The sequence below is a fragment of the Strix aluco genome, chromosome 2 (genome assembly GCF_031877795.1).
Source record: "Strix aluco isolate bStrAlu1 chromosome 2, bStrAlu1.hap1, whole genome shotgun sequence".
Lineage (NCBI taxonomy): Eukaryota > Metazoa > Chordata > Aves > Strigiformes > Strigidae > Strix > Strix aluco.
This window is the reverse complement of record NC_133932.1, coordinates 4,933,165-4,950,582: the sequence shown is the minus strand read 5'-3', so window position 1 is coordinate 4,950,582 and position 17,418 is coordinate 4,933,165. Positions and strand designations below refer to the sequence as shown.

The 17,418-nt window shown below is 49.4% G+C and overlaps 1 protein-coding gene across 2 annotated transcripts in view; it reads right to left on the bottom strand.

Annotated features, from left to right (window-relative positions):
* Positions 1-13,468, bottom strand: part of VANGL1 (VANGL planar cell polarity protein 1) — a 47,211-nt gene extending 33,743 nt beyond the window's left edge. For both annotated transcript variants that reach the window (XM_074808652.1, XM_074808662.1), the window contains exons 1-4: positions 13,381-13,468; positions 5,705-5,996; positions 3,809-3,935; positions 406-1,013 (exon numbers count right to left, since the gene is read on the bottom strand). In XM_074808652.1, coding sequence (XP_074664753.1) covers positions 406-1,013; positions 3,809-3,935; positions 5,705-5,787 — 818 coding nt within the window. In that variant the 5' untranslated portion in view covers positions 5,788-5,996; positions 13,381-13,468. The remainder of the gene's footprint in view (positions 1-405; positions 1,014-3,808; positions 3,936-5,704; positions 5,997-13,380) is intronic.
* Positions 13,469-17,418: the final 3,950 nt, after the last annotated feature.

Below are 17,418 nucleotides of genomic sequence, written 5' to 3'. Positions count from 1 at the left end.
TGGGCACACTGCTGGCTCCTGTTCAGCCGGCTGTCAATCAACACCCCCAGGTCCCTCTCTGACTGGCAGCTCTCCAGCCACTCCTCCCCAAGCCTGTAGCGCTGCTGGGGGTTGTTGTGACTGAAGTGCAGCCTCATCAGGCTTATCCCAATGACTAGCCTGAAGTTGTGCCATCAGCTCTTTCCATTTACAGAAATGCACAGGACTCCTCCAAAACAGGGACGCTCTCCCATACTCACAGAGGGGAAGAGAGGTTCAGCTTGGTAACTCTGGAGAGAGTCTAAGACTCCTCTGGGGGAAGATTCAGAAACCAGCAATATCCCATGTACAAAAACAGCGGACGCTTCACGCTACAGCATAGCCACGCTTATCTACACCACTGGACTTCAAGGGCTTGTAACCTACCTCAAGTGCCCCAAGCTGTAGTATCGCGACTCTCCATCCGTTGACCGAACTACCTTGACAGTGAACATGGGCTGCAGCTGCCGTAGCTCCAGCAGCACAATGGCCAGGTAGTGAATGAAGAGCAGAGCATCCACCAGAGACACCGCGTACTGCACTATTCCTTGGTAGTTGGTGTCCTTGGAGTCCAAGATGCGAACGCCGTAAAACAGCCAGTAGGAAAACACAAACAGGAATATGAGGACCAACAGAAGGGCCCGAAACACAAACACCCTTGGTAAATCTGCCTTGGGCTGACGGAAAAACAGAGCCCAGGTCCCAATCAGAAGAATGAGGAGTTTAAACGCCACAGAGATGAACAGTCCCTCACAGACAGTACCACACGGCTCCAGATCATCCCGCCACAGGATCTGGGGTAACAGAATGAAGGCGATGGGGGTAAGGAAGACAAGGAGTCCGAGAACAGCTGCCACTGTTAAGCCCAGGTAACGTTTGCAGTCCAACCCAACGCTGTCCTCCAGATCCTTACTGATCCGGGCAATGTCCTCCTGGGAAATACTGTGCTCAGAGGTGCCTGTGATTGCTGTTGTGGTCTCACCCCAGTTGTCATCCTGACAGAAGAAGAGATAAACAAAAATAATATTGAAACAATCAGGTTATTCCTTCCAGGTCTTCTATTTTTCTTGCCTGGAAAAAGATTGCTACAACAGACTTAAGTCCCAGAAAAAAAATGCAGCAAAAGCAACACTTTCAATATATTGAATAATCAGCCCTGAAAATTAGCAAAGGTTTGGAAACAACAGCAACTTGTCCAAACCAGCGACTATAAACATTAGGTGTTAAAAACTGGTAATGTAGAGCAGGTAGCTCAGCTTGCTATGCCACTCACTGTACCCCAGAGGTTCCTCTTCCAGCACACTTAACAAGTCATATCACATAACTCTTGGAAACTACAGTAATCATCAGTTCCCATGTGCAGGGCAAGGACTAGCACTCTTTCAGCCCACAAATTCTGCGGTGCAAGTGCACCACAGAAGCACCTGGAAGGGAAATTTTCATTTCAGTGTTTCAAGCCAGTTGTTGTTGTTACACAACCAAAAACATGTTCACACATTATTTTTCCATCCATAACAGAAGCAACCGCACTTCCAGCAAGTTCCTCCACTTCATTTTCTTTTATTCTCCTTGACAGTAGCGCTGCCCTCAATAGCTGACGTTCTAATAAAAGTTTAGTTAAACCAACAAATCACAGGTGGTCACAGAGGATATTTTCAGGTATGGGGCTTTAAATTTAGAGGATTTTAGTAGCTCTGGTATTAGAGTTCAGGACGCTGTCAGAAGCCACTCGGCCACAAAGAAGCTTACCTGAAAGATAGCTGCCATATAGTCAAGCTTCAGATTACATTATCTTTTCTGAAAGTCTCATTTCTTCCCTAGCTCATATCAGAGGACTTCTGCAAGCTACTTCTCCCATCCCACGATGCCTCCAATTGCTCCTTCCTGGTGCTGGCACGGCCAAAGAGTTACACTGACATGTATGGATTTGACTCACAGCTGCTGCTGGAGTGACTCATGCACACGAACGCTCCCGATGCTTCCCACAAATGCACAAATACACATTGCCAAACAGTGGCGATGCATGCGCTTTGTTGCTCGGTGCCTGGTACCTTTGTAGCTGCAACGCTCATTCAGAAGCACACATTTTGCTCTTCCTCCTACCCTCCTGAGTGTATCTTTCTGCAGCCTGTGTCATTAATAGGATTTACACCTTCCCCCAGACTTCTGCAGCTACACACGCCGATCAAACCACACTGTTTTAAAGAAACAGGCATCATTTTAAACCTTTATTCACTACCTTGAAAGAGTCCTGAAGAATCTTTGGGAAAGGAGTAGACAGAAGCAGCACAACTACTTTGAACAACTTCAGGGATTTAACTTCTAATGCACTCCAATACATGAATACCTCCCATGCCTAGAGCAGTAGGGTTTTGAGACAGACCAACCACAAACAGCATCTTGAATTAATATGAGGGGGGTTTGAGTCACTTCTCACCAAAACAGAGGCCCCAGAAGAGATATTTGCATTGTAGTATGTCCTGAAAGGCAGCATAATCCTATCACATTTCCCTCTTTGCCAGTGTCTCCAGTAAAGCAATCTAAGCATTTCAACGATTTTATGCTTATGCATGAAATAGCTTGGTTTCCTCCAGTTGATGAACTGAGAAACTGTGCAGAAGAGAGAAGGGACAGAAACACCACAACAGCTTAATGCTACAGCCCAGAAGACAACAGGCAGTCCTAGTCTCAGTCTACCCCTTATAACAGCTCTTCCCACTTTTAAGTGGCAGAAGCAAAAAAATGTGCAGTTATAAGGAAATATGAGTCTAAATCTCTAATGGTACAAAGCTGTTGGACCCAACTCAGGCCACCCTGCTTCCTAAGAGAAAAGTCTCACACGTGCATCAACTTATGTTGCTTTGGCTTTAATTCACATTGAGGAGGTTTACATGGAAACATGGGCTTAAGAATTCACCAGCACCTTTAGATCTATTTGAAGTAATATCTGGGACTTATGAAAACAAGCATCTGATTACAAAACACCAAATGGCAATACATGAAGCGAGCCCACCGGCAGCTACATGAATACTGTTATCAGTACTACCATACACAGTTTGGGTAGAAACTGGGCATCAGGGTGGTTTTATTTTTTTTGAAAGGGCAGATATGGACCCTCACAGCCAAGGATTAACACACACCAAATCCAACGCAGGAGGCACTGAAACATCCTGTGTTCTATGTCTTGCAGCATCAGCCATTCTTTGAAAATGAATATGCACCATCACATCAACTGCTAAAGCAGAGAGAGTACTGGATCCATGCTGGGTGCAATCTAAACTCAGCATTATTCCATTCTTTATTTAAGCCGGTGTTAACGTACCAGCTTTCACTGAGTTCACCTTCCTTCCCAGCTATTTCACATTACTTTTACATTTCTCATCTTTCTTTACTGGGATCCTGGTCCTAACGTGCTTTATGCGATGACCTAGAGCAAATCCTGCTTAAAAACAAAAGTGCACAAACAGGTGAAAGCATTGACCTGAATAATGCACAGTGAGATGATGGAAACAGATGTTTCTATAGAGCTTGGCAGATGACGCTCTGAACACAGAGGCAAATTAGTGCCCCAGGAGTAGTCACATCAGCACTGGTGCTGTCAAAAATAATGCTCTCAGAAAAAGACAAAACTGATTGAGACCTTGCCTTTATGCATGAATAAAGGGTACCCATAAATTTTGATTCCTTACTAACAGCACGCAAGCAACGCTTTTTTCCTACTCATGTACCGGTAAGTCACGTGCTCTGTTCCAGAAACCACACTCCACGTTTGCTTTCATTCTCTCCTTACCTGGCCCTCCTCTGCCCGAGAGGCATCGTTCCCAAGCAGCGGCTCTGCAGGAGGTGTCTGGATAGTGACGGACTTCTCAGACCGACTGCCATCTTTGCTTCGCGGCGATTTGTGCCTGTCCCGACTCCTTTTCCAAACAGAGCAAGAGGAAAACAACATTACCAGGTAGTTTCTGGAGCAGGGCCTGGAATCTGCCACACCTCTACCTGCAGCAGGTGCCCTAAGCATTAGGTTGTGGTCATGCTTGCCCATCTCTTGATCAATACTGACTCAATCTGTGACAAAACAAGCTTTGGAAGAGGTAGAAAGGGCCCTTGCCCAGAGCAGCCTATAGCCTGGTGGCTGGGACAGTCTACACTCTCCGTGATTGGAGAGCGGAGCAAAGGGGACAAGGGCACATCCCCACCACCTCATCTTCTCTTAAAACAGCTTCTGCCAGTGCTGCACTTGAAAGGGAAGCTTGCATTCTCCAAAGAACAGGCAACTCCATTTAGGATTAACTGGTCTACACAGCTCTCCAGCTGCAATCGAGGGTCTCACAGGGTACAGTTAACACAAGGAACTGATCAAGACAGCTTTAGTTCCTGTAACATAGAGTCTTCTCAACGAGGACCTTAGCACTGTAGGACAACTGGTGAAGTTTATTTCCGCTGGTTAATAACCCCCAGTTAACCTCTTACAAAGATAGCAAGAACATCAAGGGTACCAGGGTAGTGTTTACTTCCAGAGTACCCTTGTAGACCTCATGGCTTCTTATTCTGAGAACACCTCAAGATGAGTGAAGCCCCACCAATATTTTCCTCCCCCTTCCTACCTGGACAGGAAAGCAGCCTTTGCACCAGAGACCCTCATGTGCTCAGGGGCTGGCTTAAAGCTCAGGAGCATCCAGTGTCCCAACTCTGCTCTCTCCACTACATCTCTCTTGGAATTACCAAAGACCAGAGGTTTCAAGGGATAAGACTTTTTCCTGTTTGGAGTAAGGCTCTAGGATTTTTATGTTGTTTTGGGAACTCTGAAGGCATCTTTCCACATGGCATTCTAAGCTTCAAAGGGCAATCCATATTGGGGTTGGGAGTGTTAAAGAACAGAGAAAAGGCAAACGAGATGTTTTACTCGGTAACTGGACTGCGAGCAAAGAGACTTCATTTCATGGAAGAATTCTTTTTCCAACTACACAGGATAATTGCTTTCAAAATGCAAAGTTATTTTGGACCAGCTCAGTTCTAAGTTGCAAAGACTGTTAAGAAGCACACATTTTACAAGTAAAACTAATGAAGATGCAGGGGGAAAAAAAAGGATAATGTTTCCAAGTAATCAGAAGTTTCACAGCAAGATGTTTTTTGAGGTTGCTGAGCCGCAACAGAGAGGACTTGCTATTCAAGTTCAGAAAAGCCTGACTTCTAATCCAATCAATGCTGATAAAGAACTCGTGGACTCAAGTACCACTCTAATTCTATTAAAAAAAAAAAACAACACACCAGCAACAGAGTAGCCAGGAGGATGGTGTGGAGAGATAGGAAGCTTCATTATTACACAATAAAGAAATAGCATCAGAAGAGAAAACAACTGGCAATTATCAGTTTAGGAAGTCTGGCATGTCTTCTCCCCAGAGACTCTACTCCCTTGCACTTTAAGAGCAGAGTTAAAGTGATCTTTTCTTTCTGCTGGCACCATCCCAATCTTTCTGGCCATACATGACCCCAACGTGCATCCAACAGGTTGAATATAATTAAATTAAGCAGCATTATTGCTTCCAGTCTCCTCATGAGGACCCTCCACATGTATCTCCTCCAGAGCTGTGGCCCCACTGATTTCATCCTGGCTTACAATTTTTTTTCCCCACAGGACATATCCTAGCTTAGAGCAGTAAGTAATTAAAAATAAACTTTTCCTTACCCTTGTCTGTGGGCTTTTTTGGAGTGACCTGAGTAGTGGGAGTATCCCGAGTATGTTGATTCTGTATCCATTGCAGCAGACATGGGGTCTGCACAGAAGGGGCACAGGTTTTACTTAGAAGATGAGTTCCTGGTGCTCCTGAGGTGGAGTCCGTGGTAAAAGTGCTTTCCTGGGTACTCTTTGCTTCCCAGTCATCAGTGAGGTTTGGTCCTCAGACAGCGTGTGAGCTTCACTTACAAGGAATTTGACCAGCGGGGAGGGGAGGGAGGGTGCTCAGCTTCTCACGATCGACCTAAGGGAAGAGAAACAGGCATGGAAGTGCACTCTAAGCAAAGCAAGACATCATTCCCACTGCAGCAATTCCCTCACCCTGGCCACATGTCACCACTCATCATGCTGTTCTCAATTCGCAAGCTTGTCCCGGCCAATATCTCTTTCCAGTCTAGTGAAACACACGCATTTGTAGAGCTTTAAACAAAACGTATGTCTGTTTTGCAAAGTCTAGCCCATTCATCTAAAAATCCAGAAGAAATGTCTTAAGTCACCTGGAAAAGACGGTGACTTGGAGAAGGCTCAGCAGCCTAGATACAAAAATTCACTCCCAGAAAAAGTACGGGGTTTGGTTTCCACACCTCCACCTGTGTAACACGCAGCCCAAATACCCCCCGACTCAGAACAGCAGCATTACAGCCTATATATAGGGGGAAGGGGGGGTGAGGGTGACTTTCCTAGGAGAAATGCAGGAGAGGATCAGACCACCATGTCTGAACCTGCTTTGTTTTCACAACGGCAAGGTGTGCCCATTTTACAAGCATTAGTTACTATACAATCAATGGCACTGTGAGCACCTCCCTTTCTTTGTAACCTTTGCCTCCAGAAGCTAATTTGGGCCTTGATGAATTGAATTTTATTAAAAATTGTCTCTATATATACACATACTAAGAACACTGGGGAGAGCTGATTAGAGATCACATCTAGCTTATATGGGCCAGCGCTTCTTACAACGTACTTCCATTCGGAACAGAAGCTTAAGTGCCATCCGTAAAGGGCAGAAGAGACTCATGTTTTTTGGAACAGGAGCAGGGCGACATCAGAACAATTCCCAGCAGTGACAGGTCAAAACCCCTGAACCCTGTGGGGAAGAAGGGGAGACACCATCCCGCTTTCCAAACCCACATCCTGCGTTAGGTGAGAAGAGAAACGGAGAAGAGGGGAGTTAGTCACCGGTTTGGGGAAACGCATGCAAATAGCAAAGAGGTGCAGCCGGAGGGGTTGCAGCTAGGGATGGAGGTACCTTGGTACAGCCCAGCATTTGGCACGCAGGAGCACTCTCGCGTGCCTCCTGCCCAGACTGCTGCCTCCAGCCAACACAGGACTACAGCCATGCTGTACGTTCAGAGCGGGCAAAGACCGCTTTAAAATTAAATTAGATCCCTCCGTTATTTTCTGCTCACAGCAGTTTTCAAAGCTGTTAGCAATAAAACAGTAACCACTGCTTTCAGCCCTCTCCCTCCCCAAACACAGAGGGACAGCAACAGAAATCAGGCTTCATACTTGGCCAACTATTCTTTCCAGACATAAGATTCCTCCACTAACACCTCCAGAAAAAGCTCGTAACCCAGCACAGAGCTCTACCACACGCAAGCCGTGCCAAAGAACGAAGCCTCTTCCCCACAGGGCTCCTTGGCTGGTGGTGCGATCTGCAACAAAGTACAGAAGCGTTCCCACTGCATCGGGAGCTGCAGGTATTTGCACAACACTTGCGCTTGCCAGGGCTCTTGGAGAGGAGAAGGCGGGGAGGACCTTTTGTGTACAGGAACTCCCAAGCTCTAAGTACGCATCGTGCCTGGAGAAAGCTCCTTAAAGGCAGCAGAGAATCTAGGAAGGACAAATAAGGATGGGAACGTAAGGCCCAGTTTGGAGAGGGGAGGAATGAGGATGGATTTAAACACAACAAAACATAAAGCCAAGGCAGGGCAGTTTGGAAAATGGCATCATTACTGTAACAGGAATTAAAAATCCCCCAGCCTGGGACACATGATGTTACCGCTCGTTAACTCCCTAGACTCATACACAGCTTATGGCTCCAGCAATAGGCTGGAACTCGTTAAAGCTGATTTTTACCTCTGTCCTGCTAGGCAGTCACAGAAAAAAATCCTTCCTCTGTCTCTGTCCTTCTCCAATAAATGGGGGTGAGGTCAGCACCCCCCTACCTTCAAAAAGCGCTATGATACCAACAAAGGAGATGGCTACACAGGCCTTGCAATCATTAGACATTACAAACCAGGAACACCCTCAGTTGGATAAAAGGTGGTAAGAAGTATTATAGGCTTAAACCACTGACTGTGATGTTACTGGAGTCCCTTTGAGAACCATCACTCTCTCACAAATACATACCACAACATTACAGGAATAGGAAAAGCAGGAGAGCTGCCAGCATACATCAGTAAGGGTTACGCATTTTTCCTAGGCGTCTAGGAAAGCATCAACTCCCAGCCTTTTCCTCTAACCACATAAAAATTTCCCCCCCCCAACTCCCAGATAGAAGAATCAGAGCTGAGACAGGGACTGGGAACAGAGCTCCCCTTCTGACCCCTCTCACCCCCAGCAGCACAGGGTCACACTTCTCAGGAGAGGTGAGAGAACATTTCAGCAGGTAGAGGCTGCTGTGGAAATTCAGAGGCTGCCTAAACAGGCACCGTGAAGCAGCAGCGCCCATTTGACGGTGGGTGAAGCAAGGCAGTGCTGGGCACCAGGCAGAGAAAGCAGACTCGTGGGAAGACCAGCACCGGAACGTCGGGGCAGGCTGGATCATGCCAACTTTCGTTTTCTGTGTAAACATGAGCAACAGTTTTCACACAGCTCTGTGAAAAGTCAACAGGGCGGCCCCCCAAAAATGTTAAGTCTCCTGAATTCTTGTCAAAAGCAGTACAATGAACTCAGGGACTCTGCACCACCTCCTTGTCCCAGCTGCAGGACACACCGGTGGCTAAATAGATCTTCCTGCCAAGGCAGTTACAGGGCTGCTGGCAATAAAACATATCCGCCCAATTTCAGCTGGAAGAAGCAGAAGACCACCGGCTTTGTCTGGTGCCCAACCAAGGCTGATTGTCAAGAAGGCTTCTTAGATTTGGCCTGGGCTGCTAGCTGGACACCACTCCCAGCCTGAGCAGGATGAGATGAAGAAACCAAGGAGGAAGGAGCACAGTCCAAACATACACTCCTCATAGCCAAGCAGGTTACCTACCTCCTGGTCTACTTTAGAACAGGAAGGGGACCAGCCTTCTGGCAGAAAAGATTCTGGAACTACTACGGAAGAGGTAGGGAGGGGACCAGAAGACAACGAACATATTAAACTGCTTCTCCGGGTTGGAGCTCTTTTCAATGGCATGGACAGAAGTTAACCCTGGATTAGCCACCAACCCAATAGTGCCCACCACTAGAGCCTGAGCAAAGCTAGAAAAGACAAGCTGTACACGTATCCTTCATAGCACAACCATATCCAGGCTAAGACCTCCACTGCTAAATCACTATTAATGATGATTCCTACCCTACCCGTCTGGGCAAGGACAACCGTGCTGCGTAAAGAAGCAGCCCCATCATCTGGGGCCTCATTCCTCCACAAACAAGTGTGAATCAAGAGACCAATTTAGCCAATTGAAACGGCTTCACAAAAGATCATTACATCTCGCAGGACTCTGGTGTCTCCATGGTCTGTTTGCAGAGCTTCTGGCCCCGTGTGAAAGAAAGCTCCTTCAGCCCAAGGGTACGGTTGCACTGTATTTTGGTGTTGACAAGAAAGCCGGTGTTAGTAGCTTCCACCTCCGCACCACGGTTCACCACTTTTGGTTGTGTCAACACAATTCTCAGCGAGCAAACAGCACCGCTGGAAAACAAAACAAAAAGTCCCTTTTCTCCCCCTCGCCATGCTTTTGTCTCGGGTCCTTTCCGTGACCTAGTTCACAGCACAGCCCCAAACAGCAAAACCAACACCAGGGTGAATAGCAGCACAAGCAAACAGCTAGAGGAGAGATGGGAATGCCTCCTCCGCTCCAACCACAGCAATTGTGTAACTGCACACCCAGCACTTTGCTCCCAGTAGGGCCGGCACTCTCACTTTGCCTTTCCCTTACTCACCAGTGACAGAAAGATGCCAAGTACTAGATGGAAAACAGTGCTAAGGATGCCTCAGAGGAAATTTTGGGACCCTATTCTGGCAGGAAGGATGGCTGCATCCTGCTTGACAGTGGAGAAATGTAGTTACCCCTGAATACCACAGAGATCACTGTAATTACAGTTTCTACGCAGCTACACAACTCATTGTAACTCCCTCTTTTCATATGGTCATAAATCTCCAAAAAAAAAAAAAGACTTCTTTTGAATTGCTATTTTCCACGCTGGGAGCCCAATGCCATTTCCAATGAAGTCCGCTTTGTGATTGTCTTCAAGGGAGCACAGTTTGGCACTCAGCCCAAGGGAAATTTAAAAGAGCAAGTTACATCTTTAAATCAAAGAGGGCAAACGCAAAGAAGAGCACTCTTACATCCCATGCTTTCCCGATGGATTTTCCCCTGTGAAGTTGGGCAAATAACTCCAAAGCATCTCAGCTTTGAAATCCTTGCGTGTAGTTTCAATCTTACTCTGTTTAAAACTTGCAATCAATTAGAGTTGATTTACCAGTCAGTTCATGAAGTTACTTATATTTGGAAGTGCCATCTGGAGCACAAGCAGCCACAAGTGTCCATGAGGATGTGCGCACATTCAGCTCCGTAGGCTGTCAGCCTCACCAGCTGTCTACAGGGTAACGGATGCCCATGAGCTATCGCACCAAGTTTTTTCTTCGTTTAGTGAAATGAAGAGCTTTACAAATTAAACACGCAGAACTCCAAGCACCAAGCTATGGGATAGCGTTAGGGTTCAAGAGTAAAAATAATTAAGAGATGGCTAAGCAGTGAGAAAGACTTCTAACTCTGGCATTAACCTGGCTGCACAGTAACAGCTGCAGCTCATTCCTATTATTCACTTCAGAAAAACGAGAAGTTACGTAACTTGCTACGTTCAACTGCATATATAGTAAGACCTATGAGCAATGCCACTGGAACCTTTTGCTTTTGAATTTCCTGAGCAGGCCCCAATCCAGCAATTTGATCTGTAAGGACAGAAGTTCACCCATGCTAATCTACTTGCAGAGCCAAGGCTTTCAGTTTTAACGGCCAACCAGCTTTGGGAAACAAGGTTTTTCCTAAAAGCTTTCTACTTATATTTGCATGTCATTAAATAAGGTTAATTTTGCCCTTATATATATATATATATATATATAAAACAGGGCTTTTACTCTACAGCGGTGGCTCTTGATTTGCAAGCCCCTCATCCTAAAAAAATGTTTAGTAGTCAGCAAATTCAAGCCCTCTAGCAATAGGTTCTCTTTTCTTTTGCTTCTCAGAGGCTTCTTAGAAAGATTTCATAGACCCCTGGGAATTTCCAGCCCCCAGGCTGAAAACCATTAGTCCATGACATGGATATTTCAAAAAGAAAAGTCACTTGGTTTAATGAAACAATCCACCTGCATGTTTAATCAGAACGTGCAACAACACAGGTCTGAAAACATAGCGAGGCTGTTTCAGTTGACAACAGAAACGCCTGGCCAAAACCACCACCCAAGCAAGCGGTGTTTCTAAGCAATAAGCCCCAAGCTCTTGCCCCCCTGTTACACAGCTGGAAGTTGGGAAGTTCTCTGCGTGGAACCCACTGGTGAAGCACCTCCCTGGAGGATGTCCTTTGCCCACTCCAGGAACCACAACTGCACCCTCCGAGTTTCTGAAGCACAACCATTCAAGCCTATCGTGCAAATTACACCTCGGCGGCCAACCCCCCAGGCTGGTGAAAGCTTGTGCTTCCTCGCTCATACGTCTCCCGTGTTGCTAGATCTTCAAGGGCACCTCTTAACCCCAGAGACATGCCACACAGCAGAGGGTATCGCAGCCTCACCCTCATGACACTAGAGCACCTGGGACTGTGCACGGGAACACAGTTTTCCATACTGACATTTAAAGCCCAGCAGCCTTACTGAAACAAAAAGGGGAAAGACTCATACAAGACTCTTCAGACTCTGCCTATCCAAGCAGGCAGTACCTGTACCTTACTTTCAAAGTTTATTTTTAGCCATAGCATTAAAGGCTATAAATTACAAAAGGTTTCTCTACTGAAAGTGCAACATCCTAACTTGGTCTTCCAGCCACTGTGACTTAGCTTCTTAACTCTTTACGGCTGCAAAGATCTTGTGGGCAATTCATTATTGACAAACCCAGGGCTAAAAAACCCCACTGCTTCAAACACAGAATCACACAATCATCAAGGTTGGAAAAGACCTTGAAGATCCTCCAGTCCAACCATTAATCTCACACTGACCGTTCTCAACTCCACCAGATCCCTCAGCGCTGGGTCAACCCGACTCTTCAACCCCTCCAGGGATGGGGACTCCCCCCCTGCCCTGGGCAGCCCATTCCAACGCCCAACAACCCCTTCTGCAAAGAAATACTTCCTAAGAGCCAGTCTGACCCTGCCCTGGCGCAGCTTGAGGCCATTCCCTCTTGTCCTGGTGCTGGTTCCTTGGGTCAAGAGACTCGTCCCCCCCTCTCTGCACCCTCCTTTCAGGGAGTTGTAGAACAGTCAGACCATTGCTAATGCCGCCTCCTCAGACTAAAAACCCCACCATCGAGTCCTTCACGCTTTCGTAGCCCTGCAAGTCAGAGCGTTCGGCGTAAGAGAGTTAGTTTACAACCTTGACAGCCTTCTAAACGAGAAGACAGGGTTGTTTCAGAGCGGCTCTCCGAAAGCGTGCCGTTACCGAAACCGAACAGCTAATGCAACAGCTTTGCCCTCTGTTGGGCGCTCAGAAGCGGGAGCTCTGCATCCCAGGCCGGCCCTGCCGAGGCAGGAGGACACTCTCCTCTCGAGGGCTGTCTCTGGAGCAGGTTTAACCCCGGCCACGCCAGCCGGAGCTTCCACACACACCGTAACTCGCGGAACGGAACAACCGCTGGGTCCTGCGAGCCCCCGACTTCGGGCATCACCTCAGCGGCCAAGCCAGCCCCTCAGCAGAGAGGCGGGATTGAGCCCTCCCTCCCCCGGCAGTGACCCCCGAGGCATAAAGCAGCTCGTTTCATACGGCCCGGGGGTTTGAGGGATCCCGGGAGCCTCCCCACCGGCGTGAGCTCACCCTGCTGGCGCATTCGCGGGTTTCTTCGAAGGCGAAGCCGGGCAGAGAAACCGCTGCCCACCCTCAGCGGCTCCACCTACGGCCCCCGCCGGCCTTCCAGGGTTTCCCCCCGGGAAGCCGAGTCCTCTCCCGCCCGCGGCATCGCAGCCGCGACCCGCCGCCCCAGCAGCCTCCCGGCGGGCAGGAGGGAGGGAGGGAGGGAGCGAGGCCCGGCGGCCGCCCCGCTCCGCCCAGCCACGGGAGCCGGCGCCCGGCGGAGAGCCCCGGGCGTGGGGAGCGGGGCCGCAGCCAGCACCACCGGAGCCCGGCCGGGCTCTCAGCCCCATCCCGGCCGGCAGGCGCGGGAGCCCAGGAGGCTGCCCCACCGGCACCCCAGGGGCGGGGTGTCCTGGCGGCGGCGGGGGCCGCACACACACAGGACCGACAAGCAGGCGCACAGACCGACGGACGGACTCACCTCCCTCCCGCGGCCGCCCCATGCCGCTCCCGGCACCGACCCGCCGCCTTCCCCCGGCGGCGGCCGCCGTCGCTGCTGCTGCCGCCGCTTTCCGCTTCCTGTGCCCGGCACCGCCCCGCTCCCCCGTCCCTGCCCCGCCCCGCCGCAGCCACCGCCCCCCGGGCGCGGCTTTCCCTCCCCGGCAAGCGGCCGCCTTCGCTCCCCACGGCACCCCGGGTCCTGCTCTGCAGCCCCCGGCCCTTGGGGGGTCCTACCCGGGGGGGTCCTGCGGCTGGAGCCGCGGCTCACCCCCCCTCCCGGCCTGATCCTTCCCCCTCTGACCCTCTCCCTGCAGCTCTGCCTCCCCCGCCTCTCAGCTCGGAGGCACCTCTGCCGCTGCCCCCCTTGCCGAGAGCTACCCCTCGCCCCTGCTCCCCCCTCCTGAGCCCCACAGCCCCTCCAGGGCTGAGCCCTTCGGCTCCACAGCTCTCCTCCACCCCGCCTCGCTCCTCACCCGTCCTTACGCCGTCACACTCCAGCAGGCAGACCAGTCCCTTTGAGCTCTCCCATCCAGGACAACCGTGTTCTTGGCTTTCCTCCAAGGCTAAGTGGATCGCTAGGCACTGTAATGCCTCGCCTTCGGGTCTGCTCGGTCTGTTCCTCCACCCCATCGCCTGCAGCCGCAGCACACTTGGCCCCCGGTCACAAGAGGTCTGCCGTGAGGAAGGACCTCCTGCCCCCCCAGGAGAAAGACCTGCTTTGCCCGAAGCCGCTGCCCGGAGCCTGCCTTGGGCACCACATTCCTAACACTGCTGGCTCTGGGCAGCTGGGAAGGAAAGAGGCAGAGTTCTGTGTGTCACACGAGTCACCTTTTCTATACTCAAATGTTGCTCCTTCTACATTTAATCTTTGGGTTGGCGTACCCGTTAAGAATAGCCAAGTTTTCAGGCTGTACAATGAACCAGCAGGTGGGAACGCATGAAGAAAATCACAGAATCATCTCGGTTGGAAAGGACCTTGAAGATCATCTGGTCCAGCCGTTAACCTAGCACTGACAGATCTCAACTACACCATATCCCTAAGTGCTATGTCAACCCGCCTCTTGAACACCTCCAGGGATGGGGACTCCACCACCTCCCTGGGCAGCCTATTCCAACACCTAACAAATCTAGAATTCCAGCCCTGCGCCTTGAACTACTCAAGAACGATCCAGTTTACAAAGGGAACAAACGCAGAAGATATTGAAGTTATTCCTATACAAGACTTTCTGTGTTGCATTATTGTGGCCTGCTGTAGATTGCATCTTTTATTTCTCCCCTCCAATTTCTCCTCACTCCCTTTTTCCAAAATAATGCCACGGTTTTCCTTGTGGTGCTTGCCCCCTACTCAACATCCATACAACTCGGAATGCCTTTACAATGGAACAGACAACGGGGAATTAGGAGAAACGTTTCCATAATCATTCTGATTTGGTAGTTACATTACCTCCTGTTTTGCATGGCGTAGCTGCTCACCCAACCCCGTGACTGCCTGGAAGAGACTGATATCAAGTGATAGGCTCCATCTTGTATTATGCATCAACATCTGTCTAAACTTGCCCAAGGCCCGAGTACTCTGCTGCATTCCAGGCAACGGCCCTGCCCTGGAAAGCTCTGACACCCTGCTGAAAGCCTGCCTCTCAGCCTCGCGGGCTGCTGATGGCTCCCCACCGCTCTGCCATCGCAACGGGCCTTGCTTCCTCCCCGCTCACAGGTGGGGGAAATGTGACAAAAGGCAACAGGCTGGAGTTCGTGCAGGCCGTCCATCGGGTGCAGGGGGGACACTCGGTGCAAGGAGCAAGGTTTCACCTCTGCTGCGAGGGGAAGAAGGACAAGGGGAGATGCTGCCCTGCCTGAAAGGCTACGGAAACTCAGGGGAAAACTTCAACAAGGGAAAAAGGACTTTTCCAAAGGTCTTTAACTGGACTTCTTTGAGAGCAACCAAGAAATTCTGCAAAGTCTGTATTTCCTCTCCTACTATGCTGCCCCAGTGGCTGCTCAAGAAGATTTAGAGGATTTGTAAACACTAGTTTTATGGTCTAGAGCAGCAGGACTTGTTGCAGTACCCCACAGAAAGATTGCTAAGAGATCTAAGCTGGGGATGCATACAGAATCATAGAATCATCTAGGTTGGAAAAGACCTTGAAAATCATCTAGTCCAACCATTAACCTCACACTGACCATTCTCAACTCCACCAGATCCCTCAGCGCTGGGTCAACCCGACTCTTCAACCCCTCCAGGGATGGGGACTCCACCCCTGCCCTGGGCAGCCCATTCCAACGCCCAACAACCCCTTCTGCAAAGAAATACTTCCTAAGAGCCAGTCTGACCCTGCCCTGGCGCAGCTTGAGGCCATTCCCTCTTGTCCTATCGCTTGTTACTTGGTTCAAGAGACTCATCCCCCCTCTCTGCACCCTCCTTTCAGGGAGTTGTAGAGGGCCATGAGGTCTCCCCTCAGCCTCCTCTTCTCCAGACTAAACCCCCCCAGTTCCCTCAGCCGCTCCCCATCAGACCTGTGCTCCAGACCCTGCACCAGCTCCGTTGCCCTTCTCTGGACATGCTCGAGTCATTCAATGGCCTTTTTGGAGTGAGGGGCCCAAAACTGAACCCAGTCATCGAGGTGCAGGCTCACCAGTGCCGAGTTCAGGGGTAAAGTCCCTTCCCTGTCCCTGCTGGCCACGCTATTGCTGATACAAGCCAGGATGCCACTGGCCTTCTTGGCCACCTGGGCACCCTGCTGGCTCCTGTTCAGCCAGCTGATATATACAAACCTCAGAGAGGACCAGCACCTACCCCTGTCCAGACCTAGCTGGCATAAATACCTGTTAGACCCAGCAGGGAGCCCCACTTGCGCCCAACTAGGTCAAGCTGTTACACAGAATATTGGCAAAGGAGGAACACATCGAAGAGGGGCTCAGGGGCAGATGCTGAGACACTGTACACGTTTATCTCTCATCATCTATTTAAACCACTGAGAAGTGAGGAAATGTTTCACATGAGTGAAGCCCCATGTGCAGTAGGGTCATAGTTCAGAAATCTGTGAAGTGCTCTACTCCTGTACACTACTGAATAGGGAAAATGAGAGAGTTTTTTTGGGTTTTGGGGTTTTTTTTTTATACAGTACCCAGAACGGATCTCAGAGATTCACAGAAGACTCATTTAAGTTGGAATGGACTTTTGGAGATACAGTGTCCCCAATCAGAACAGGATCAGCTACAGCAGGTTGCTCAGGGCTGTGCCAAATTGGATTTTGAGCATCTCAAAGACAGAGTCCACAACCTCCCTCGGCAACCTGTTCCAGTGTTTAACACCTGCATAGTGAAAAAGGTTTTTTCTCATGTTTAAATGGAATTTCATGTATTTCAGTTTGGACCTATTCCCTCTTTTCCTTTCACTAGATACCACTGAGAAGAGTCTGTCTCCCTTTTTTTACTCCCTTCCATCGGGTATTTCTACATGTTGAATCACATTTACACACACTGATTCCACTCTGAAACCTCTCTTCTCAAGGCTAAAAAATCCCATCTCTCCTAGCCTCTGCTGGTATGTCACATGCTCCAAGCCCTGCATCATTTTAGAGGACCTACACTAGAGACACTCCAGTATGCCTATGTCAAACTAAGATGGTTTCTGGTCCAGAGTGTGCTCTATCTGCATGTAATGGAAGACACCTTCACTGTTCATCCCTTCTGTTTTGATCTTTTCCCATTCCTGCTGGCATAGTGGCCAGGGGATCTTTCAGGCAGGATCTGTAACGGGTAAAGTACATGGACTGGCACTGCTTTATGGCATGCTCTTAGATGTGCACACAGATGGACAGATGAAGGGGTAGGACACTCATATGAAGCCAGGCCCAAACTTGGCCCATTTCATGATATGGCACACAGAAAAGGGATATGATCTCAGATTCTTTCTCTCTTTCTGCAGCGGACTTGCATGAGATCATAAATACCTTTGATTTGCTCCTAACTTGTCTCTCTTCTCCTATTTAGAAAAAAATTCCTTATAATGTGAATGCTA